The following is a 26,038-nucleotide window of genomic DNA, read 5'->3' as shown; positions in this document are numbered from 1 at the left end:
GATCTTGATCATGTTAGGCAGCTCACAAGATCCAACAATGAAGCACAATGAGGAGAAGACAACCATCTAGCTACTGCTATGGACCCATAGTCCGGGGGTGAACTACTCACTCATCACTCCGGAAGCGACCATGGCGGTGTAGAGTCCTCCGGGAGATGAATCCCCTCTCCGGCAGGGTGCCGGAGGAGATCTCCGAGAATCCCCCGAGATGGGATTGGCGGCGGCGGCGTCTGCGGAAGGTTTTCCGTATCGTGGTTCTTCGCATCGGGGGTTTCGCGACGGAGGCTTTAAGTAGGCGGAAGGGCAACGTGGGGGGGCCACACGGGGGCCCACACTATAGGTCGGCGCGGCCGGGGCTTGGGCCGCGCCGCCCTATAGTCCGGCCACCTCGTGGCCCCACTTCGACTCCTCTTCGGTCTTCGGAAGCTTCGTGGCAAAATAGGACACCTGGGTCTTGATTTCGTCCAATTCCGAGAATATTTCGTTACTAGGATTTACGAAACCAAAAACAACGTAAAACAGACAAGCGGCTCTTCGGCATCTTGTTAATAGGTTAGTTCCAGAAAATGCACGAATATGACATAAAGTGTGCATAAAACATGTAGATATCATCAATAATATGGCATGGAACATAAGAAATTATCGATACGTTGGAGACGTATCAGCATCCCCAAGCTTAGTTCTGCTCGTCCCGAGCAGGTAAAACGATAACAAAGATAATTTCCGAAGTGACATGCCATCATAACCTTGATCATACTATTTGTAAACATATGTAATGAATGCAGCGATCAAAACAATGGTAATGACATGAGTAAACAAGTGAATCATAAAGCAAAGACTTTTCATGAATAGTACTTCAAGACAAGCATCAATAAGTCTTGCATAAGAGTTAACTCATAAAGCAATAAATCAAAGTAAAGGTATTAAAGCAACACAAAGGAAGATTAAGTTTCAGCGGTTGCTTTCAACTTGTAACATGTATATCTCATGGATAATTGTCAACATAGAGTAATATAACAAGTACAATATGCAAGTATGTAGGAATCAATGCACAGTTCACACAAGTGTTTGCTTCTTGAGGTGGAGAGAGATAGGTGAACTGACTCAACATAAAAGTAAAAAGAATGGTCCTTCAAAGTGGAAAGCATCGATTGCTATATTTATGCTAGAGCTTTTATTTTGAAAACATGAAACAATTTTGTCAACGGTAGTAATAAACCATATGAGTTATGTAAATTATATCTTACAAGTTGCAAGCCTCATGCATAGTATACTAATAGTGCCCGCACCTTGTCCTAATTAGCTTGGACTACCGGATCTTTGCAATGCACATGTTTTAACCAAGTGTCACAATGGGGTACCTCCATGCCGTCTGTACAAAGGTCTAAGGAGAAAGCTCGCATTATGGATTTCTCGCTTTTGATTATTCTCAACTTAGACATCCATACCGGGACAACATGGACAACGAGATAATGGACTCCTCTTTAATGCATAAGCATGTGGCAACAATTATTATTCTCATATGAGATTGAGGATATATGTCCAAAACTGAAACTTCCACCATGAATCATGGCTTTAGTTAGCGGCCCAATGTTCTTCTCTAACAATATGCATGCTCCAACCATAAAGGTGGTAGATCTCTCTTACTTCGGAAAAGACGGACATGCATAGCAACTCACATGATATTCAACAAAGAATAGTTGATGGCGTCCCCGAAGCATGGTTATCGCACAACAAGCAACTTAATAAGAGATAAAGTGCATAAGTACATATTCAATACCACAATAGTTTTTAAGCTATTTGTCCCATGAGCTATATATTGCAAAGGTGAATGATGGAATTTTAAAGGTAGCACTCAAGCAATTTACTTTGGAATGGCGGAGAAATACCATGTAGTAGGTAGGTATGGTGGACACAAATGGCATAGTGGTTGGCTCAAGGATTTTGGATGCATGAGAAGTATTCCCTCTCGATACAAGGTTTAGGCTAGCAAGGTTATTTGAAACAAACACAAGGATGAACGGTGCAGCAAAACTCACATAAAAGACATATTGTAAACATTATAAGACTCTACACCGTCTTCCTTGTTGTTCAAAACTCAATACTAGATGTTATCTAGACTCTAGAGAAACCAAATATGCAAACCAAATTAGCAAGCTCTAAGTGTTTCTTCATTAATGGGTGCAAAGTATATGATGCAAGAGCTTAAACATGAGCACAACAATTGCCAAGTATCAAATTATTCAAGACATTTTAGAATTACTACATGTAGTATTTTCCAATTCCAACCATATAACAATTTAACGAAGAAGAAACTTCGCCATGAATACTATGAGTAGAGCCTAAGGACATACTTGTCCATATGCTACAGCGGAGCGTGTCTCTCTCCCACAAAGTGAATGCTAGGATCCATTTTATTCAAACAAAAACAAAAACAAAAACAAACCGACGCTCCAAGCAAAGTGCATAAGATGTGACGGAATAAAAATATAGTTTCAGGGGAGGAACCTGATAATGTTGTCGATGAAGAAGGGGATGCCTTGGGCATCCCCAAGCTTAGATGCTTGAGTCTTCTTAGAATATGCAGGGGTGAACCACCGGGGCATCCCCAAGCTTAGAGATTTCACTCTCCTTGATCATATTGTATCATACTCCTCTCTTGATCCTTGAAAACTTCCTCCACACCAAACTCGAAACAACTCATTAGAGGGTTAGTGCACAATAAAAATTAACATGTTCAGAGGTGACACAATCATTCTTAACACTTCTGAACATTGCATAAAGCTACTGGACATTAATGTATCAAAGAAATTTATCCAACATAGCAAAAGAGGCAATGCGAAATAAAAGGCAGAATCTGTCAAAACAGAACAGTCCGTAAAGATGGATTTTATTAGGGCACCAGACATGCTCAAATGAAAATTCCCAAATTGAATGAAAGTTACGTACATATCTGAGGATCATGCACGTAAATTGGCTTAATTTTATGAGCTACCTACAGGGAGGTAGACCCAGATTCGTGACAGCAAAGAAATCTGGAACTGCGCAGTAATCCAAATCTAGTACTTACTTTACTATCAAAGACTTTACTTGGCACAAAAAAACATAAAACTAAGATAAGGAGAGGTTGCTACAGTAGTAAACAACTTCCAAGACTCAAATATAAAACAAAAATACTGTAGTAAAAACATGGGTTGTCTCCCATAAGCGCTTTTCTTTAACGCCTTTCAGCTAGGCGCAGAAAGTGTAAATCAAGTAACATCAAGAGACGAAGCATCAACATCATAATTTGTTCTAATAATATAATCATAAGGTAACTTCATTCTCTTTCTAGGGAAGTGTTCCATACCTTTCTTGAGTGGAAATTGATATTTAATAATACCTTCCTTCATATCAATAGTAGCACCAACGGTTCGAAGAAAAGGTCTTCCCAATATAATGGGGCAAGATGCATCGCATTCAATATCCAAGACAACAAAATCAACGGGGACAAGGTTATTGTTAACCATAATATGAACATTATCAACTCTCCCCAAAGGTTTCTTTTTAGCATTATCGAGCGAGATTAACATCCGGATAACAGCTTTTTAATGGTGGCAAGTCAAGCATATCATAGACTTTCTTAGGCATAACGAAATACTTGCACCAAGATCACATAAAGCATTACAATAAAAATCTTTGACTCTCATTTTAATGATGGGCTCCCAACCATCCTCTAGCTTTCTAGGAATAGAAGTTTCAAGTTTTAGTTTCTCTTCTCTAGCTTTTATGAGAGCATTTGTAATATGTTTTGTGAAAGCCAAGTTTACAGCGCTAGCATTGGGACTCTTAGCAAGTTTTTGTAAGAACTTTATAACTTCAGAGATGTGGCAATCATCAAAATATAAATCATTACAATCTAAAGCAATGGTATTATCATCCCCAAGGTTGGAAAAAATTTCAGCAGTTTTATCACAGGCAGTTTCAGCAGTTTTAGCAGTTTCGGGTAATTTTGCGCGCTTTGCACTAGGAGTAGAAGCATTGCCAACACCAATTATTTTATCATTGATAGTAGGAGGTGCAGCAACATGTGAATCATTAGCATTGCTAGTGGTGGTAATAGTCCAAACTTTAGCTACATTTTTCTCTTTAGCTAGTTTTTCATTTTCTTCTCTATCCCACCTAGCACGCGAGTTCAGCCATTAATCTTATATTCTCATTAATTCTAACTTGGATGGCATTTGCTGTAGTAACAATTTTATTTTCAATATCCTCGGGTTTAGCAGCCATTTTATTAATTAAAGAAGATTGTGACGTGAGACATGTATGAGATTCGGTCTTCAGCATTTGCAAGTTTAGTTTGCAACCCAGAAATCTCCATATTCAAATTTTCAAGTTGATTTCCTATGTTCTTCAACAAGGTAGATTGCTCATTCATAGTTTTAGTAAAAAATTTATTTTGCTCATATTGTGATTGCATAAAGCTCTTGGTGGATCTTTCAATTTGTAACATCTTTTCCTCATTAGGCGAAACATATCTACCATAAGAGTTATTATTAGCAGGATTTGGCCTAGAATTTTGAGCAACCAATGAAGCTAACGGAACATTATTAGGATCAACATTAGTCCTACCATTCACAAGCATAGACATAATAGCATCTATCTTATCATTCAAGGAAGAGGATTCTTCAACAGAATTTACCTTCTTACCTTGTGGAGCTCTTTCCAGTGTGCCATTCGAGTAATTAACCATCATATTATCAAGGAGCTTTGTTGCTTCACCAAGAGTGATGGACATAAAGGTACCTCCAGCAGCTGAATCCAATAAATTCCGCGAAGAAAAATTTAGTCTCGCATAGAAGGTTTGGATGATCATCCAAGTAGTCGATCCATGGGTTGGGCAATTTTTAACCAAAGATTTCATTCTTTCCCAAGCTTGAGCAACATGTTCATTATCCAATTGTTTAAAATTCATTATGCTACTCCTCAAAGATATAATTTTAGCGGGGGATAATATCTACCAATAAAAGCATCCTTGCATGTAGTCCAGGAATCAATACTATTCTTAGGCGAGAGATAGCAACCAATCTTTAGCTCTTCCTCTTAATGAGAAAGGAAACAATTTTAATTTTATAATGTCACCATCTACATCTTTATACTTTTGCATTTCACATAGTTCAACAAAATTATTAAGATGGGCAGCAGCATCATCAGAACTAACACCAGAAAATTGCTTCCGCATAACAAGATTAAGTAAAGCATGTTTAATTTCAAAGAATTCTGCTGTAGTAGCAGGTGGAGCAATAGGTGTGCATAGGAAATCATTATTATTTGTGCTAGTGAAGTCACACAACTTAGTATTTTCAGGGGTGGCCATTTTAGCAGTAGTAAATAAAGCAAACTAGATAAAGTAAATGCAAGTAAACTAATTTTTTTGTGTTTTTGATATAGCAAACAAGACAGTAAATAAAGTAAAACTAGCAACTAATTTTTTTTTGTTTTGATATAATGCAGCAAACAAAGTAGTAAATAAAATAAAGCAAGACAAAAACAAAGTAAAGAGATTGAGAAGTGGAGACTCCCCTTGCAGCGTGTCTTGATCTCCCGGCAACGGCGCCGGAAAAAGAGCTTGATGGCGTGTAACTCACACGTTCGTTGGGAACCCCAAGAGGAAGGTATGATGCGCACAGCAGCAAGTTTTCCCTCGGAAAGAAACCAAGGTTTATCGAACCGGGAGGAGCCAAGAAGCACGTTGAAGGTTGATGGCGGCGGGATGTAGTGCGGCGCAACACCAGGGATTCCGGCGCCAACGTGGAACCTGCACAACACAATCCAAAGTACTTTGCCCCAACGAAACAGTGAGGTTGTCAATCTCACCGGCTTGCTGTAACAAAGGATTAATCGTATTGTGTGGAAGATGATTGTTTGCAAGAAAACAGTAGAAACAAGTATTGCGACAGATTTGTATTTCGAGTATTAAAGAATGGACCGGGGTCCACAGTTCACTAGAGGTGTCTCTCCCATAAGATAAAAGCATGTTGGGTGAACAAATTACGAGTCGGGCAATTGACAAATAGAGAGAGCATAACAATGCACATACATGTCATGATAAGTATAGTGAGATTTAATTGGGCATTACGACAAAGTACATAGACCGCCATCCAACTCGCATCTATGCCTAAAAAGTCCACCTTCGGGTTATCATCCGAACCCCTTCCAGTATTAAGTTGCAAAGCAACGGACAATTGCATTAAGTATGGTGCGTAATGTAATCAATAACTACATCCTCGGACATAGCATCAATGTTTTATCCCTAGTGGCAACAGCACAACACAACCTTAGAACTTTACGTCATCGTCCCGGTGTCAATGCGAGGCATGAACCCACTATCGAGCATAAATACTCCCTCTTGGAGTTAAGAGCAAAAACTTGGCCGAGCCTCTACTAATAACGGAGAGCATGCAAGATCATAAACAACACATATGTAGTAACTTGATAATTAACATAACATGGTATTCTCTATCCATCGGATCCCGACAAACACAACATAGAGTATTACAGATAGATGATCTTGATCATGTTAGGCAGCTCACAAGATCCAACAATGAAGCACAATGAGGAGAAGACAACCATCTAGCTATCGCTATGGACCCATAGTCCAGGGGTGAACTACTCACTCATCACTCCGGAGGCGACCATGGCGGTGTAGAGTCCTCCGGGAGATGAATCCCCTCTCCGGCGGGGTGCGGAGGAGATCTCCAGAATCCCCCGAGATGGGATTGGCGGCGGCGGCGTCTGCGGAAGGTTTTCCGTATCGTGGTTCTTCGCATCAGGGGTTTCGCGACGGAGGCTTTAAGTAGGCGGAAGGGCAACGTGGGGGGCCACACGGGGGCCCACACTATAGGTCGGCGCGGCCGGGGCTTGGGCCGCGCCGCCCTATAGTCCGGCCACCTCGTGGCCCCACTTCGACTCCTCTTCGGTCTTCCGGAAGCTTCGTGGCAAAATAGGACCCCGGGTCTTGATTTCGTCCAATTCCGAGAATATTTCGTTACTAGGATTTCTGAAACCAAAAACAACGAGAAAACAGCAAGCGGCTCTTCGGCATCTTGTTAATAGGTTAGTTCCAGAAAATGCACGAATATGACATAAAGTGTGCATAAAACATGTAGATATCATCAATAATATGGCATGGAACATAAGAAATTATCGATACGTTGGAGACGTATCAGGCTCCTGTGTTGAAAGGCCGACTCGGTAAGCGGATGTTTGCATTATCGGAATTTGATCTCCGGTATCAACCTGCGAAAGCAGTCAAAGGACAGGCGTTGGCCGATCTTATTGCTGAACGAATCAACACTGATATAGCAGCACGCGTACGTACGTGCATGGGCCATGTTTTTCGATGGATCGGTTTGTGATGATGGTTGCGGCATCGGCATTCTACTCGTGTCGCCCCGGGGGGCAACCTACTCCTTCTCCATCAGGCTATCTACCTCTTGCACCAACAATGTCGCTGAGTATGAAGCAATACGTAAGGGGATGGAGTTGCTTATTGAAGCCGGGTGGAAGCAGTGGAACTTTTTGGAGACTCAAAGTTGGTGATTTCCCAGCTCACGGACGAATATAAATGTGAGAGCAAGTCGCTCTTCCCATTATGGATGCAATGCCGTGAGCTGATTGCACAATTTAGGTACATAAACTTCCATTGGGTCCCGAGGTCGCAGAATATCGAGGCGAACGATCTCGCACAGATGGCGTCAGGCTACAAGGACATAGTAGATGGAGCCGATGTCCAGTTACAGTTCATGGAGCCGGATGATTGGAGAGCCGATATCTTCAATTACTTGAAAGATTCGGCTCGGGGGCACCTAAACGGATAAGGTACAAGGCCATGAAGTATGTCCTTATTGGGGATGACATGTTCTACAGGACTTTGGAAGGATTACTTCTCAGGTGTTTGGGGCCAGCCGAGTCAAATCGGCTCTTACACGAGGTACACGAAGGCGCCTGTGGAACTCATCGATCGGCTCATAAGATGAAATGGTTGATCAGGCGATCGGGGTTTTATTGGCCCACCATGCTGGAGGATTGTTTTACTTACTATAAAGGGTGTCAAGCATGTCAGAAGTTTGGGAAAATTCAGATGGCACCTGCATCAGCAATGAACCCCATCATCAAGGCTTGGCCGTTTCGAGGTTGGGGTATGGATATGATCGTCAAAATCAATCCTCCATCGAGCAAAGGCCATGTGTGGATTTTGGCCATCACAGACTATTTTACTAAATGGGTGGAGGCCGTTCCTATGAAGTCAGTAGCATCGGCCGATGTTATTAATTTTGTGAAGGAGCATGTCATTCACAGATTTGGGATTCCCCAGACTATCACGACCGATGGAGGTTCGGTTTTCGTTTCTCGCGAGTTTAGAGAGTTCGCGAGGACATGGGGATTAAGTTGATCCGATCGTCCCCATACTATGCTCAAGCAAATGGGCAAGCCGAAGCGTCCAACACGAGCCTTATCAAGCTGATTAAGAGGAAAGTCGACGAGCACCCTAGACGTTGGCACGAGGTTTTGTCAGAGGCTTTGTGGGCTTATCGCATGTCATGTCATGGAGCGATAAAAACCTCGCCATACAATCTGGTCTATGGACAAGAAGCCGTGTTGCCCTGGGAGATCACAGCTGGGTCGAGACGTGTCATGTTTCAGAATGACTTAATAACGGAAGAATACGCAGCTCTGATGAGTGACAGCGTCGAGGATCTGACGGAACTAAGACTTTGGTCGCTTGAGAAAATTAAAGAGAACAAAGCCAATGTAGCTCGTGCATATAATAAGAAGGTGAAGCCAAAGGAGTTCCACGTTGGTGATCTGGTATGGGAAGCTGTATTGCCATTGGGGACTAAGGACAAGGTGTATGGTAAATGGTCTCCAAATTGGCATGGGCCGTACAGGGTCGACCAAGTTTTAAAGGGCAATGCATACATGCTCGAGGAGCTGAGTGGTGCGAAGTTCCCGGTGGTCGTCAATGGTCAGCATCTCAAGAAATATTTCCCGAGTATGTGGGATGATGGACAGTGAAATATGGGGGCCGATGCATGAAATCGGCCAGTAAACAATTAATATGGGGGCCGATGCATGAAATCGGCCAGTAAATTTTTTTTTTTAATATGCAAAGCACAGCCGATGCACTAACATCGACTTTAGAACTAAAAAGCCGATGCGTGGCCATCGACTATAGAGGAACAATTGTCACCAGCAAGCAACAGGTCACCGTTTGAATTTTGGGGGTGGCCTTGCTGGCGTTTGTGGTACAGACCGATGCGTTGCCATCGGCTCTTTGAGCATCGATTTATTTTGATAATTGGAAGATTTAAGCATGGAATCCTTCTTCAATTGATTAAAAGGGGATTTCTTACAAAGAAGAGCCGATTGCTCAGGAAAGGAAGAACAAAAGAAGAGCAGATTGCTACTACTAGTCCTATGCTAGTAGTCCCTAATCTAAGGGTCGTCGCTTCCCTCGTTGTCGCCGTCGTAGCCGCCGTCGGCGCTGCTGCTGGCGAGCTCCTCGTCGCTGCTTCCGTAGCCCTCGGCAGGGGCTTCTTCCTCCTCGTCGCCGTCGTCGTCATCGTCATCCGACCCGGCGCAGAAGCGCTTCGCCGGCGGCTCGTCGGAGGTGGTGTCGTCCTCCTCTTCCTCCTCTTCGTCGGAGGAGGTGAAGTCAGTTCCCCGTCGACGAGGAACCGGAGGTCGTCCTCCCCGTCGGTCAGGGGCAAGTCATCATCTGACCCGACAACGGTCAGGGGTGGGCCATCTGGCACGAAGTCGAAATCCCAGTCTCTCTCATCCCAATGCTCGGGAGCGCGCTTATTGTACGCCTCCATCTGGTTGTACTCCGGCATCGACTCACTCGAGGAAGAGGACTGGAAGGAGAGAGCCGATGAAGCAGAGGAGGAGGAGGAGTCCATGGTGTAGAGGAAGGCTTTTCGATGGCTAGTACTAAGCAGGGGGATGAAGAAGCGAGTTGCTCGACGCGGTTAAATAAAAAGGGATATAGTGGAGATTTAATGTTGTGGCGGTTTCCGAGGACATGGTGCCAAAACTGTCAAATCATGCAGAGAAGTGGAGAAGGCAAGGCATCATGATGAAAGGATACTGTGACGTTTCTGCTCTGCCACGACGTGACCCTACGAAGAAAAAAACGAGTGGTTTTGAAATTATCATTGCCAAAACCAGGGGGGCATGTGTTATCACCAGATTTTAACCAAGTCCGGAGATGGGCCGTGATCGAAGAAGGGCTTAGAGGACATGCATATGAAGTGTCTCTGAATCGTCCTTGTGCGAGAATTTGGGCTAGATTGCCCGTGTATCTGTATATTATGGTAGATTTAGAATTAAGAGATAAAGTTTAGTCGTACACAGCTAGGTTTATTCCTAAGATAGAAAGTCCACGGACTATAAATATGTACCTAGGGTTATTGAGAAAGGAGGACGATCACGTTCACGACAAACCAATCTAGGCGCATCGCCACCCCTTGTTTCGAGGGTTTCTCCCGGGTAAGCAACATGCTGCCTAGATCGCATCTTGCGATCTAGGCAGTATTAGTTTATCCGTTGTTGGTGTTGCTCGTGCTGAAACCTTTTTGATGGCGAGTAACACCCTTATTGTGGATGTTTTGGGGTTGACGTCGATACTTTCATGACATGCTTGTTTAGCTACGCTACCCCTCAATGTCTAGTTGCCCTTACACCTATCCTAGGTGTAAGGGCAGCATCTTGCTTGTTCTTTATTTAGTAGATCTGATCCGTTATAGTTGTTCCTTGTACTTCAAGGATTAGTTTGATATCCGCATGGTTAGGCCTTACAAACGGGTTGAACGATCCGGTAGCGCGTAAGATATGGTTTATTAAGCCCTAGAGGGATTGTTCCGGGGATCAACTTCATGTTGGTTTTTAGGCCTCTTTAGGACTGATTTTCCATCATCTTACGTATCTGCTAGGCTCAACTACGAGTAGGATGTTCCGGTTATGCGGTGAAAACCCTAGACTATCGTAGATTGGTTTAACTTGATATTGATAAAGCAGGATCCCCATGTCATTGTAAATCTAATGTGAACCATGGGGCAATCGGCTCTTTGAGCCGATCCACAGGGCAACCTAAGAGCCGATCGGGGCTCGTATTTAATTTTTACGTGTTTGCCATGCAGGAAATTAGTCGAAGTAATCCATCACCTTCCTGACCAGGTATAGGTCAGGTGGCACGCCCTCGCATCAGCAGCCGGGACGTGTGCCGGAGCATTATGGGCCGTTGCTCGAGGGACCAGGATCCACCAGCAGTCCTGGGAGCCTCCCGGCTCTCCGTGTTGCCCGTCGCTGCTCACCGGTGGGTTTTGGTAGGCAACATAATCAACTTGACATAGTATTCAATATTCATCGGATCCCAACAAACACAACATGAAGGATTACAAATAGATGATCTTGATCATGATAGGCAGCTCACAAGATCTAACATGATAGCACAATGAGGAGAAGACGACCATCTAGCTACTTGCTATGGACCCATAGTCCAGGGGTGAACTACTCACACATCGATCCGGAGGCGATCATGGCGATGAAGAGCCCTCCGGGAGATGATTCCCCTCTCCGGCAGGGTGCCGGAGGCGATCTCTCGAATCCCCCGAGATGGGATTGGCGGCGGCGGCGTCTCCGGAAGGTTTTCCGTATCGTGGCTCTCGGTGATCGGGGGTTTCGCGACGAAGGCTTTAAGTAGGCGGAAGGGCAGGTCGGGGAGGCGCCACGGGGGCCCCACACAACAGGGCCGCGCGGGCCCCCTGTTGGCCGCGCCGCCCTGTTGTGGCGGCGCCTCGTGGCCCCACTTCGTCTCTCCCTCGGACTTCTGGAAGCTTCGTGCAAAAATAGGACTCTGGCGTTGATTTCGTCCAATTCCGAGAATATTTCCTTTGTAGGATTTCTGAAACCAAAAACAGCAGAAAACAACAACTGGCTCTTCGGCATCTCGTCAATAGGTTAGTGCCGGAAAATGCATAAATATGACATATAATGTGTATAAAACATGTGAGTATCATCATAAAAGTAGCATGGAACATAAGAAATTATAGATACGTTTGGGACGTATCAGCTCGCCGCCAGGCCGACGCCGTCTCCACCATCCAGGGCCGCCGCCCTTGCTTCCGTGGTCCCAGACCTAGACGAGAGGAGCAGCACCCCGCGGCCACCTAAGCACCGGCGAGGCCGAGACGAGGGTGGGAGAGGAGGGCCGCCGCACCGCCAGATGCCGGGGCCATCCCTTGGCACGGAGACCTGCCTCCATTCCGCCGCCCGATGGGACCCGCGAGCAGATTCCCACCGCCCCCATCACCGGTTGTGCCAGGCTTCGCCGACGGCAGCCTCAGGGGACGGCGAGGAGAGGGAGGGAAAGGGAGAGAGGGTGGGGAAGGCGGCGGGTGGTGTTAGGGTTTCCGCCCCCTCGGTCGCCTAGAGGAGACTGCTAGGGGTACCTTATCGATCTCCCTACCATTGCCTCATTGCTTACGGCCTGCTTCCGTAACCAAAACATGGAAGGCACGAAGAAGTATGCGTTTTGGGCATCTCATACCAACTCTAAACTTCCAATCATATGCCATGCTCTTCTTCTATCCCACCAGACACACGGAGGATTCTTGTCTAAAAAGGGATGAGACGACTCGAGAACTCGGAAGGTCAGAGCTTGCGACACCAACCACGATCGCTGCCGGCCCGCGCACGCGCATAAGGAGAGGCCCTCCCCCGATGGGGCAGACACAAGGCAGGCACAAATCGCACGCGAAACACGCGACGCTGGGCGACGACGACCGGGAGCCAGAAGCCGCCGCAGCGAGGCGCCGCCCACCGACCACGGCCACCACCGCCGCCATGGACACCTTCTTCCTGTCGCACGGCTCGCCCACGCTCTCCATCGACGAGACGCTCCAGGCGCGGCACTTCTTCCAGTCGTGGCTGCCCGCGGCCGTCGCGGGGCCGGAGCGGCCGCGCGCCATCCTCATGGTGTCCGGCCACTGGGAGACGGCCACGCCGGCGGTCAACGTCATACGCGGCAGCAACGACACCATCTACGACTTCTACGGCTTCCCCAAGCCCATGTACAAGGTCCGTCCCTCCCTCCCTTCCCTATTGCTCTCCTCTCTCGCGCGCGAGGGATTCCGTGGGGGGAATTCCCCGGCCGACCCCTCGTTCTGGTTCGATTCAGATGTGGCCATAGCTGATTTGGTCGGTCAGAATTGGACCCTTATTTGGCAAGTACTAGATTGCCCTTGCGTGGTATAGGAGGGTAGTACCACTTTCAAATTTGAATAAACCTTCGACATCCTTTTATAGACGGATAGAGTACATCTTTATGCTGCTTTACGAAACTAGCATGCTTAACTTAAGAGGATTTACTCTTTGAGTACTTGAATTTCGCGCGAGAGAAAACCAGTATTAGGGCATCTCCAGCGGCGCGACGGAAACGGACGCTGAGCAACTGTTTGCGTCCGCTTTGACCGAAAATGCGTCTGGCACCCTCTCTAGCGGTGCGACGCAAAGTGACCGGTGCGTCATGCGGCAGGTTTGCGTCTCTGCGGACGCTGCGCGGACACGGAAAGTGTCCGCTCGCGTCTCCACCGGGCCCGCCTAGCAGCGAGTCTGCATCGAGGGCACCGCTTCGGCGGTCAGCGCTTCCGCGTCTGCGCCGCAGCCTTCGCCATCAATGGCGCGACTGCCTGTTCTGCGCACTAGCGGGCGGCGGCTGGGCTTCTGCGCCGCCTTCAATAACATCGTATCCCGCGCACGGCCGCCCTTAAAAGTCCACCGGCCGCGTTCATCCTTCGCCCACACTTCCACTCGCAACACCACCGCCGCAGCGCCATGGGGAGGAAGAACGATTTCGAGGCCTCCGGCAGCGGCATCAAGAGGGTGCCGCTCCCCGTCACGGTGGGGAGGCTCATGCACGACAAATCGTTGCCGTGCGACGACGCCTGGTCCGGCGTGCAACTCCCTGGCGGCTGGCGACTCAGCTGCCGCCGGGTGCCCATCCCTCCCGTCCCTGCGCGCGAGCCAGATCGGAGCGCGGAGATCCGGCGACGGAGGCGGTACCTGCCACCGGACCTCCGCAGTAGGTGATACCGGAGCTCATCGTGCTCGACAGCGACGAGGAGCAGTAGTAGGCGTTTAGGTTTTTTTATATATTTTAACTATGTAAATTATGTTTCATGTTTAAAAAAATGATTCGGCCAAAAAATGCGTCGTGCCGCTGGAGCCACCCCCGACGCAAATAGACGCGCGGTCGATTTCGACCATTTCGGCCGACGCAAACGGACGCGCGCGGACGCTAAAATGCGTCGGTCGCTGGAGATGCCCTTATGCGACTCTTGCAAAATGGTTAACCAAATTGAGTTGTACAGGCACTTTAACAGTACGTTTACCCCGTTAGGATACATTTCGGTTACAATTCACAAACGGTTGTACTCAGTCTCGATGGTTAAGGTGTTTACCTATCAGATCATTTTCTCCGCAGTTGCTAGGATCATGTTTATGCAGCAGATTATTCTACTCCGTATCTGAAACTGCATTATAGTAGTGCCACCGAAGCATGATTTGGTAAACTAGAGACATCGAGTAACCATGACATAGCAAGTTATATTGAACATCACTTGATAGACATTAAGGGATTGTTTGTTGCATTACATGCGAGGAGACATGCCATAGAAATTTCCAGTTGCAACATCATAGGTGGTTGGAAAGTCTCCGGCCGGTCTGACTTCTGAGCCTGATCATCTGGTTGTCACCGCAAATGGAGTGGTATGCAACACCTACCCAATCTCAGTATCACCATATTCACCAACCCCCATGGCTCCATGTGCCCCCCATTGCCTCGTCTACCTGCGAGAGTATCGATGACTTCACCAAAACAAGGTGGGCGAAAGGCGTGCTATGCACTATCATTTGCGGGTTGATTGACAAATAACGCATGAACCATATATGGTTGCGGCTGCTCAAGTCTTGCTGTGGCGTTGTTATGGTTTTCAGAACCACTACTGTGGTACAGCATCTGAGACTGAGTGTTGCCCCGATTCCCAAGTACAGTACTACCTCTGTCCGTATTTAATCGACTCGTGAGATACACGTACATAAGCTACTTTGTCTGTACAGCGTGCGTCAATTTAATCTGGAGGGAGTACTTAGGTAACACAATAGATATGGCCTGGAAGATTTGCAAGTTCCCCCACAAAAGGAAACAATAGTTTTGCAAGTTGCATGCTTATACCGAAGCAAAGCTATTTGGTAGTGATTTCTTTGTGCCGTTCTGAACCTCGTTGAATGGTGCCAAATCCTTTTGTAGAACAGAAGATGCATATATTGCATTTCCACCCCAGGTTTACTGCAGCTACATTCTCCTTTGGTGACGATACACACTGATCATAATCGTAAAAGCTTGCACTCTACAGTTCATTTTCCACTGCTTATTTCGCATGGAACTCCTTCGGATTTTAGTGTTCTCTAACTGAACTGTAATTCTCTGAACAATCCAGCTTAAGTATCCTGCGCCCGGTGCTCCTGATCTGGCCATGAGGACGAAAGAGCTCCTCGAGCAAGGCGGGTTCGGGCCTGTCAAGGAGGACCGTAGCCGTGGGCTAGACCACGGCGCGTGGGTGCCGCTGATGCTCATGTACCCGGAAGCCGACATCCCGGTGTGCCAGCTCTCTGTGCAGACCGACCGCGACGGCACCTACCACTACAACCTCGGCAAGGCGCTGGCGCCCCTCAGGAACGAAGGCGTCCTCATCCTCGGCTCCGGCAGTGCCACCCACAACCTCCGCAAGATAGGGGCTCCGGACTCGCCGGTGCCGGAGTGGGCCTCCCAGTTCGACACCTGGCTCAAGGATGCGCTTCTCTCCGGGAGGTAATGTTAACCGTGGTCATGACCAGAGCAAAGCAAGTACTCATTTCGAGCATGCTCCTACCTCCTACATTTTTTTCTTTCCTCTGAGAATCTTATGTTCTTTTTCGTTCGTCATGGACAGGTACGACGACGTGAACCACTTCGAGCAGAAGGCACCCTACGGCAAGATGGCTCACCCGCGGCCGGACCATTTCTACCCGCTGCACGTCGCTATGGGCGCCGCCGGGGACGAATCCAAGGCGGAGCAGATCCACCAGAGCTGGTCCAACGCCACCCTCTCCTACTCCTCCTACCGTTTCACCGCCAAGAACTGACGGCCTCGATTGGCCTGTGTCGGTCGAGTCGAACCCCTGTGAATGCATCTGCTTGAGAGGCACACGCGGCCGTGTATTTGTTTGCACTACTCCATCCGATCCATATTGAGTGTCGCTGATTTGTACTAAATTAACGACACTTCATAATATGTATCGGAGGGAGTATGATATTTACGTGCCGTGGCTCGTGTTGTAATTGAGGTGTGATCCTTGACAGTGTATTACTCATACATCATACATTACATGTTACACTTTTTTTTTCTTAATACAAAAAATCTCACAATCCACAACTTTGATGTGCCCCTAAACTACATATTTGTACATATTAAGCTATGGTTGATGGAGGCATGGAGCCATGGAGGAGAACAACTGATGGAAGAAGTCGATTTGCAGATCAAGCCTAGAGAACTAAATTTAGGTGGCTACAACCTACAATAGGGTGGAGTGACAGTGATGCAGGGAATATAGCAGAGACCATGAGTTTATGATCATGCAGTATACACATAATAACATTGCTCGCATGTACGTACCCAAGTGGATGTTGGAAAATACAGACGCTAGAATTCTCTCTAAAAACTTACAAGGATTTGGTTGGTGCAGTCGAACAACGCATGCAGGCCCAATGAATGTTCAGTTTGATCGTCGATATCACAATGCAGTCAGGCCGTGCCAACTTTGAAAGGTAAAATTCATGATCCAAGAGTAGGAAATGGTTTCAGGATTTTTGAACTGAAACCTAGTACTCCATCTATTCTAAAATAATAATTCCTCCGTTTATAAATAGATGTCCAAGGTTTGCTAAAACTGGATATATCTATACACTAAATAGCGTCTAGATACATCTAGATTTAAAAAAATCTCAAATGTCTGTGACAGAGGTAGTATAAGTCATATAAGTTTAGTTAAAAGTTAAAGCCTACCAAACTTGAAGAAATATTTAAGGAAAAAATATCAATATCGACAATATTGAATGAACATATTTAGAAAATATACTCTGATAATTCAACGTCATTTATACCGTTAATTCAACGTCATTTATGCTGGTAAAGCTAATTTGACAAAGATGATCCCGCTTGCTTAATGCTACTCACCATGGCCCTTTAGCCTCTCTTTTTTGCGATGAATGTCTCTTTAGGTTGTCTGGTAAATTCTTGTGAACCAAGTAACGAATAGGTGAGAAGATCTACTAGCAAATCGTGATAGAAGCCTTAAATGTTTTTAACCCACATAGTCAATCTAGTGATTCTTTTCATCGACACTTTCTTCAATGGATTACGTAGAACATACTGTACTGTATATTGGAGGTTCAACCCTTCAATCGTTACTTTATTTCATTTTTCTCGGTGCTCTTGTTACTTTGTAGTATTTTTTGATAGATCGCATAGTGAATCAGTTGATTTTATTTTCCCTTGGACCAATTCGCGTAAAGAAATTCGAATCAGAACAGGACATTTTTCTTAGGTCTGCTACACACGAGAATGTCAAAAGAAGAAGTGCTGGGACGAGCCAGAAGTTAGAACTAGACCCAACAATGACCACGCTCGCGCCTGCCTATAAGTAGTGTCGGCGCCGCAGCACCAAGCCAAAGGGCTACCCTACAGATCGAGTGCGGACACCATAGTCGGAGGTAGCCATGGACACCTTCTTCCTGTCGCACGGCGCGGTCACGCTCTCCGTCGACGAGACGATCCCGGCGCGAGCCTTTTACAAGTCGTGGCTGCCGGCGGCCATCGCGGGCAAGCAGGCGCCGCGTGCTATCCTCGTCGTGTCCGCCCACTGGGATACGGAGGCCACGCCGACCGTCAACGTCGTCCACGGCACCAACGACACCATCTACGACTTCCACGGCTTCCCGGAGGCCATGTACAAGGTCGCCTTAATTCAACTTCAACATTTCTACTTACTCGCTGCAAATGTCCATGCCACGAACACAATCTGACACAGTTCAGTCGCACGAATATGCAGCTGAAATACCCTGCGCCGGGCGCGCCTGACGTCGCCGAGAGGACCAAGAAGCTCCTGGAGGACGCCGGGTTCGGGCCGGTGAGCGAGGACCACGGCCGCGGGCTCGACCACGGCGCGTGGGTGCCGCTGATGCTCATGTACCCGGACGCCGACATCCCGGTGTGCCAGCTCTCCGTGCAGAGCGGCCGCGACGGCACCTACCACTACAACCTCGGCAAGGCGCTGGCGCCGCTCAGAGACGAAGGGGTCCTCGTCATCGGCACCGGCACCGCCACGCACAACCTCAGCAAGATGGGGCCTCACGATGCGCCGGTGCCGCAGTGGGCATCCGAGTTTGACACCAAGGATTCGCTCCTGGACGGGAGGTAATATAGACCACGGTGACGACGAACTTAATTGCAAAGCCGACCGCCGTGTCGATCGTGCTGTGAAGTTTTTATTGACAAGTTATCATTCGTTCTTGGCATGCCCAGGTACGACGACGTGAAGCAGTATGAGGAGAAGGCACCCTATGCCAAGATGGCACACCCTACGCCGGATCATTTCTACCCGCTGCACGTCGCGCTCGGCGCTGCCGGGGACGAGTCCAAGGCGGAGCTGATCCACCACAGTTGGACCAACGCCTGTATCTCCTACGCCTCGTACCGTTTCACCGCCAAGAACTGATGACCTCCGGATCAAGTTATTAAGTTTAGTTTGTAATAAATTGGATGCTGAAATTGTGGGATAAACTCGTTTATGTTGTATTATCTTAATACAACAAACTACTGATCAGTAAGAACTTTTAGTATTTTTAATCCATATAATTCATAAGATAGTAGGACATTTTCAGCAGGCCGGCCTATTTCAAATATAAAATGTGTACGATCTGTTTGGGTCGGCCTGCAGATAGCCCAGAGGCCTGGTCCTCCCCTCATTCGTTTGGGGTGCTTGAAAATTCCAGCAAGATGGCCCAATTGGTCCGCCCTAGCCGTTTTGCCTTTTTTTTTTCTCATTCCACCCAATTAGCATATATCATCAAAAAATGAATTTAATAGCTAATAAATTACAACAAATTAAAGAATCACATAATTCACATGCCATAGTACCGAACCGAAGTGCAAAATGGTACGAGTTTCATACGGAATATACAAACTAAGATATATAGGTGTGATCACACATTGCATTATCGGCGATAATGATCATTTGCGTCTTCTCAAACAAAGTCCAGGTTTGCCGTGTTCATGATGCTCAGGTCGGCGAACAAGATCTAATTCTCCTCGGCGAACATTAACAACTCTCTTTTTGAGGTCAATCTCCCGGTGTCGCTTTCCATACCTCTTGGCATTATCCTCCTTAGAGCATCTCTAACAGAGCCCGTAAACAGCCGAACTGAAAAATGGAAGTTCGGTTTACCGATCTCGTGTTAATGGGTCGAGAAAGAGGTGGCGCGGAACAGAGTCCGTAAACCAAAACTGGTTTACAGTCTCTGTTCCGCGACAACAGCTTCCGAACCCGTAAAGGTAGGGTTTTTCATAGAATTGGCATATGAAACTACCAAATGCAAACAAGTGATGCATGGTTCATAGCAAAAATTTGCTCAATCGTTGTGGTCTTCGAAGTCTTTGATTTGGCGCGGGGTGTCTTCGGCGCCGTCGGCTTGGCTAAGGCGACCCCTTTGGTGACAGCCAGGACAGCCGGGATTGCACCGGTGGCTGCAACACCGGTGGCCGCAGCAGTAGCTTGCGGGACCACGTGATTTCCCGCGCGCCGCCGCTTGAGGAAGCTCGTGGGCGCGGCTAGGCTCATGACATCGGCGGGGCGACGGGGGTGGGTAGGGTGGCGGGAGCTTCGACGGCCACGGGAGAGGGTGGCGAGGCCTCGGAGCTAGCTCCGGCGGCAGGCAGGGTCGATTCGAGACTCATGCCGGCGAAATCGGGCGACGGTGGTGCAGAGGATGGTGAGGGCGTGCAGATCGGCGGCGGCGGTGGCAGTTGGGAAGAGGTGAAATTTCCATCGCGCGCAAACTAGGGGTTTCGTTCGGTTCGCTCGTTTGACCCCTACAAATACAGGCTGAGTTGGGGTTTCGGTCTCGGTCTGAAAACTTTATTTCAGTTTTGACTAGTATACGATTGGTGATCTGTGCCGCTTTTCGACTAGTTTTGACTAGCAGTTATTATTCGGTGGCTGGCACACGGTGCGTGCGTACAAATTCTTGGTTCCGCGATTGCAGCGGCATGTCTGTGCTTTACGGATATGTGAGGATGCCTCGATGAGATAATGTACAGTCAGCAGAAAGAATGTGCAATCAGCAGAAACAATGTGCTGTCTGAACTGAAAACCCTTTTGATGGCGTCAAGTGATCCATGACTCACGATGATGGATCGGACAGCCGCTTCATCTGGGCTCTGCACTTGTGCCTAGCTACGTGCCATCCGAGTAATGAGCCAAAAGTAGCTTTCCTCATTTGCAACATCAAGCAAGACCCAAGTCTTCAAGAGAAAGTTGTTTTCCTTGTTTTGAACAAGAGTGAGATAACGCTTGGATGCCCCCTTTCTCCATACGAATGGATTAAAGTAGCACGGTTTTAGTTTTGTGAACTGCTAAGAGCATCTCCATCGGTGACCTCCAAATAGTAGCCAGCAACACATATGCCGGCTACGTATTGAAGTCGCCGGCCACACACGCCAGTTTATTTTGGATTGCCACACCGGTTGTGCCCCAAATCAATTCCCAGAGAGAGAGGGTAGGAGGGAGATGTGAGTGTGACGGGTGGGCTAGGCTAGGAGAGAGAGTGGAAATACAACGTGGAGTTGTTGTCGGCGCGCCCGATAGCATCCCTTCCCACAGGGTTCCTTTGGTGTCCGCCAACTCTTGTATTAGATTCGGGTTGAAGTGGATTTTTATTGGGAGTGCCAGTTGTCTTCCCTTAGCTAAGAGATGATCTCTTATGAAATAAGAGAAGATTATTTTCTTCATTGTATGACTTGTCTTTCCTTTACAATTTCCTACTAAAAATAATTAATTCTCATTTATTGCAAGGCATAACAATAAGAGATAATGCATTGTACCATTTATATTTATCGTCTTCTCTAAAGGACGTGGACTACTAAGAGAAGACATGTCCCCCCTACCATTGTACATGCCCTAAGAGCATCTCCACCGCCTCACATAGGCCCGTAACTATATCTAGCAATGGCGCCGACAAACGTGGTAGCAGCATTGGGAGCCAACTGCCCACAACTAAGCCCCGTAAATGGCCGGTCCCGAACACAAAATATCATAATTTATATTTGCAAACAACAATTCGACTAAATAAAATTATATAACCAAATAAATAACATTATTGAACCATAGCACTAGAATAGCTCATGCTGCGGTTTCCTATCCTCGTCCACAAATGTTCCGCTAGATCATCTTGAAGTATTTGATGAACCAGTTCATCATGAATTTTGTGATGTATGGAGAGAAAAGCTCGAAAGTCGGCTGGCAGCTGGTGATCAACTTTGTCGAGAGAGCCCTTGCAATTATATGGATGATCATCTTTCACCAAAGATGTGTGCTCACTCTCGACGATCATGTTGTGCTTGGTCACACAAGAATTCATGACCTCCCACATCCGGTTGACGACCATTGGAGAGTAGGGTCCGGCGATAATAAAAATTTGGTGTAGCACACAAAAAGCCCACTCGATATCCTTCCTACAACTTTTCTGGCACTTGGCAAACCAAGAATTCTTCTCTGTGAAAGGGTCACAAATTATCTCCACAATTGTCGTCAATTTTTGGAAATGCCATCGGCTAGATAGTATTTGTTGTTGTATGAATGGCCGTTGAACTCAGTTGACCTCAGGAGCGTGAACTTCAGCAAGTCTAGCAAACACCAGAGAGCGCTGCAACATGTTGATGCCATTGTGAGATCCAGCCGTTCAGAAGAAAGCATTCCAAATCTACAGATCATATATGATCCTCCACAGCTTCATGAACAACACTGATGTGTAGTATGACCTTTGTACATCCCCTGCGAAGCGAATGGGGAGCTCTATCATGCCAGTGCATGTAGTCGATTCTTTCAAACATCCCGAGAAACACTCGTTATTTTTTGTTCTAAGATCCGAGTCGTACCTTCTTAATTTGGCGCTCTGAGATAGACTGGTCGAAACTTTTCCATGGATGACCTGTAAAACTTGTATACAATGTCCTGGCATGTCAATTCATCCATATGAATATATTCATCATGTGTATCACGTGGGAGAGCCATATGCTAATAGCTCAAAGCAGTCGTGCATTTCTAAACTGTAGTGAAACCAAACAATCTTGTGCAATTTTTTTTGCAGAGGTAGTAGTGTCATCATACTCGCTCACACAAATCAGACTCTTCATCAACAACTCTTTGTTTATCATGAAGCGTCTTTGAAAGTTGTTACGTGTATGTGTTGGATTGTCGGCAAAATAGTAGTCTCAAGCATTAGAACACCCTGCATGCGCTGCTTGTCCTTTTTATTCTTCTTATTCTCCTTCCTAGAACCTCCCCACCGAGGTTGGGCATTAATCTTCGCCCATGAACGAAGAAGACAAGATATGATCACCGGCTTCTCTTATCCATCGACAGCAGCATCGGCTTCGTCTAGCTTGCATCACTGATGCATCATCATCGTATCATCACTATCCATAGAATATTGATCTAACAACGAAGAAAGTAAATAAAGGATCACTCCAACGGAATAAAGAAAACCTCCAAAAATATTTTTACCTAGTCACTTAATCAAATAAGTTATGGGCGAGGTGGGAGCAAAGTGGGTGTGAGGTACTTCTGTACGCCTTGTGATCGGAGAGCCGCGCCATGACATTGAGCTCCAGAGGTCGGTTGAGGTGCGAGGGGGTGTTCTTAGACTTCCAATGGGCGTAGCAGATGGCTCGGTTGGAGAAGGGGTGGCAACATGGGGAGGCAAAGCAAGGGTGGCTATGCCGTGTTTTTGGTAGCGATGGCTGGACCCTACGATGTCAAAGGGAGGGTGGTGTAGCGGCGGATCTGCAACGGAGTCGCGGGAGAGAGACGAGATGGTTGGGGGAATGGCTAGGTTGCTGGCAGTTTGTACCCGCCTATCTATTTTTGTACGTGCATGTGTGCCTCCTGTGCCGACCCCTACAGAGGGTTGCCGGACACAATTTTGAGCAACCAAAATGTCGGCATCGTTTTGGAGGCACCGATGTCAGCCCATTTTTGATGGCTCTCCAATAGGCCATTTAGGGGGCATTGTGTGTGTGTGGGGGGGGGGGGGGGGGGCCTATTCAGACACATGAGTTTGTCAAACATTTTTGTTAATTTGTGTTTACTGGTCTTTGAGTAACTTGGTATTATTTTCTAGTCATTTTTTTATGTTTCACTGAGTTTAGCGGAATTTCCGCCACTTGTGTGAAGTATATGACACTTTTTTATTCTTTTTCTAGTTTTTCATCTTCTGCAGTTGCATCTTTTGTGCAATTGCACTTTATTATCAGAGTCGGTTAGTTTTTGTTATGCCTCGATCAATTTAATGAAAATTCAGTTATTTATGCGCAATTCCACTTTTATTTTATTTAGTTTATACTACTCCTTCCGTTTTCATGAAGGTTGTCTGGGATTTATCAAAAATTAGATGTATACAGACAAGACAAATCTAATTTTTGACAAATCTCATACAACCTTCAGAGGACGGAGGGAGTACTCATGATTGCATTTTTTGTGCAATTGCACTTTTATTTTGTATATTTGGATTTTTTTAATGTGTTGCACTTTATTTTTAGTGTGTCTGCAACTTATTTGCAGTGGGATTACATTTTTATTCTGTTTTGTCATTTCTTGCTGCAATTGCACTTTGTTTTTGTTGTAGCGGCTTGATAACTGCAAGAACACAGATCGATTGTAGCTAGTCGAACAACGATGAGCTACTGGTTAGGGTCTTAATGTCCCTTGTTATTATTATCTAGAGGATACTTGTAAGTTATTCTAATTCCAAGATAAAGTATATAAAAGTTGTTTGTGTTGATAGCTAAAGTAAATAAGAAAAAAGGGGAGTGGTGTTTTGGAACATGGGAGCATATGCTCCCTATATTTTGAAATGCATCTTACACATATTTTAAATTTCAAAAATATTGAAACAAAAAATTCGCAAGTACATCTTCACGTGCTAAGCGCTCACAAAGTCGTTTCATAAAAAATGAACTTATTATCTGACGTGTGTAAAAATGACAAAATTCAGTGCTGATAACAATGCTTTTCACAGGATAAGTTTTCTCTTTTTTACATAAGCCACAAAAAATATTATTTTTTCATGAAACTTGACGCATACACATATATTATGGAGATGTACATGTACAATTTTTTGTCAAAATTTTTCCACACTTCAAAATATGTTTTGTTGGTAGAGGGAGCATACGCACCCGGGAGTCGAATTGAATTTCCGAGAAAAAAGAAATAAACTAATGTAACCAAGAGATAGAGAGTGTTGAGAGTATGTTTGTGGTATGGTTGAGGGGTTTTCAAGGAGTGTAGGTTCCACCACTAGTATTGCTATTACTTATAATTAGAATGAATTATATATTTTCCCAGCTATGTGTGGGGGAGAGCTCCATAATAAGATGCGCCCAGAAAGTTATCGGTCATCGCATCTGTGAATAAGCACAATAACTATTCTTCTGCAAGCCACATATTGACTATTGCTATTAAGGGTTTTACCCAATGGTTATCGATATGAGCTTAGTGAATCCCTCCTTATCCCCCTCATCCATGTGTTAGAGTGTCGATACGGTAATGTCACTTCCCGCCGTTCACTCTACCACACTTCAAAGGGTAGTTTCCTCCTTTTCCATAAGCCAAATATTATGTTGTGCACTTCACATACCATCAAGAAGAGTACTAACACACATTCATAGATCAAAGGTATAAAACATCTTTATTTCACATCATAATATTACTAGGGTTTCTCCATATCTCCCCAAGAACAAATGGACTACTCATACATGAAAGGGATAAACATCATGGCAATATGAATACGAAGGTACAATTGCATACAAGTGTAAATTCTAATAGAGTTCGGATCATAACCAAGTAGACAAAGGAGAACGGTGATGGAGACGTTGATGATGATGATGGAGATCGATGTGTTGCCCTTCAAGATCCTAGCCTCCTCCTCTTCTGTGTTGGTGGAGATGGTGATGGAGGCGGTGACAGAGCAGCACGGCTCCGCCCCTAGGGCGTGGATGATGAAGTGGTGCCTCTCCTTGCCTCCTCCCACCTTTATATAGGTGCTGGAGGTTGGTTTCGCAAACCGACAGTGCCTAGGGCAGAATATGCCCATCGGGACTTCACAAATATTGTTTCGTTTGACGAAACAGACCCAACGGAGCCCGGTACGGGCAGGGATTACCCGTACCGATGGTCGTTAAACTTGCATATGCTTTCGTATTTTGCTTGCCATTTCTTTATTCGGACTCCGATTGAGATGTTCTTCAGCTCGTTGAACTCGTATGGACGAGGGCTACAACACCATTGCCTTAGAACTTAAATATAAGATGTTGGAAAATTATCACTTTTCCTACACCTTATATGGCTAAGTCTGGCGTCTGTAATTCTCCCATCTTGTACCCTGTTGGTCCCTTTTTCTCCCTTTTTCCATGATCTCCAATAACACCTGAATACATGTCAAAGATAAGGGAAACATAACAAAATCCTACTAAAACTACTAAATATGCGAAGCTCATATGAAAATGAACAAGAACTCGTAAGTATGCAAAATAGGAATAGGTGTATCTAGTTGGAACATGAAATGAGTTACAATATGATTAATAGTATACTTAAAAACCTCAGTAAATAGTGCTAAATTTCG

At 46.0% G+C, this 26,038-nt stretch overlaps 2 protein-coding genes across 2 annotated transcripts; both read left to right on the top strand.

Annotated features, from left to right (window-relative positions):
• The first annotated feature begins 12,590 nt into the window (after positions 1 to 12,590).
• On the top strand, positions 12,591 to 16,517 carry LOC124665957 (extradiol ring-cleavage dioxygenase-like). Its single transcript, XM_047203314.1, has 3 exons — positions 12,591 to 13,122; positions 15,543 to 15,913; positions 16,035 to 16,517. The coding sequence occupies exons 1-3, from the start codon at positions 12,619 to 12,621 to the stop codon at positions 16,225 to 16,227; spliced, it is 1,068 nt and encodes a 355-aa protein (XP_047059270.1). The 5' UTR covers positions 12,591 to 12,618; the 3' UTR covers positions 16,228 to 16,517.
• Positions 16,518 to 17,842: 1,325 nt separating this feature from the next.
• LOC124659452 (extradiol ring-cleavage dioxygenase-like) lies at positions 17,843 to 18,858 on the top strand. The gene is made up of 3 exons (XM_047197328.1): positions 17,843 to 18,097; positions 18,193 to 18,557; positions 18,666 to 18,858. The coding sequence occupies exons 1-3, from the start codon at positions 17,861 to 17,863 to the stop codon at positions 18,856 to 18,858; spliced, it is 795 nt and encodes a 264-aa protein (XP_047053284.1). The 5' UTR covers positions 17,843 to 17,860.
• The last annotated feature ends 7,180 nt before the right edge of the window (positions 18,859 to 26,038 follow it).

Source organism: Lolium rigidum, chromosome 6, assembly GCF_022539505.1.
Source record: "Lolium rigidum isolate FL_2022 chromosome 6, APGP_CSIRO_Lrig_0.1, whole genome shotgun sequence".
NCBI classification, from domain to species: Eukaryota; Viridiplantae; Streptophyta; class Magnoliopsida; order Poales; family Poaceae; genus Lolium; species Lolium rigidum.
Note: the sequence above shows the minus strand (reverse complement) of the source record. Positions and strands in the feature narration are given on the sequence as shown.

Bases quoted from the DNA above. Each gene is read 5' to 3' on its own strand.
- LOC124665957 (XM_047203314.1), top strand. From the start codon at position 12,619: ATGCTCTTCTTCTATCCCACCAGACACACGGAGGATTCTTGTCTAAAA. The intron at 13,123-15,542 runs GTCCGTCCCTCC...TGAACAATCCAG, and splicing joins TCCCCAAGCCCATGTACAAG to CTTAAGTATCCTGCGCCCGG. The intron at 15,914-16,034 runs GTAATGTTAACC...CGTCATGGACAG, and splicing joins GATGCGCTTCTCTCCGGGAG to GTACGACGACGTGAACCACT.
- LOC124659452 (XM_047197328.1), top strand. From the start codon at position 17,861: ATGGACACCTTCTTCCTGTCGCACGGCGCGGTCACGCTCTCCGTCGAC. The intron at 18,098-18,192 runs GTCGCCTTAATT...ACGAATATGCAG, and splicing joins TCCCGGAGGCCATGTACAAG to CTGAAATACCCTGCGCCGGG. The intron at 18,558-18,665 runs GTAATATAGACC...TGGCATGCCCAG, and splicing joins GATTCGCTCCTGGACGGGAG to GTACGACGACGTGAAGCAGT.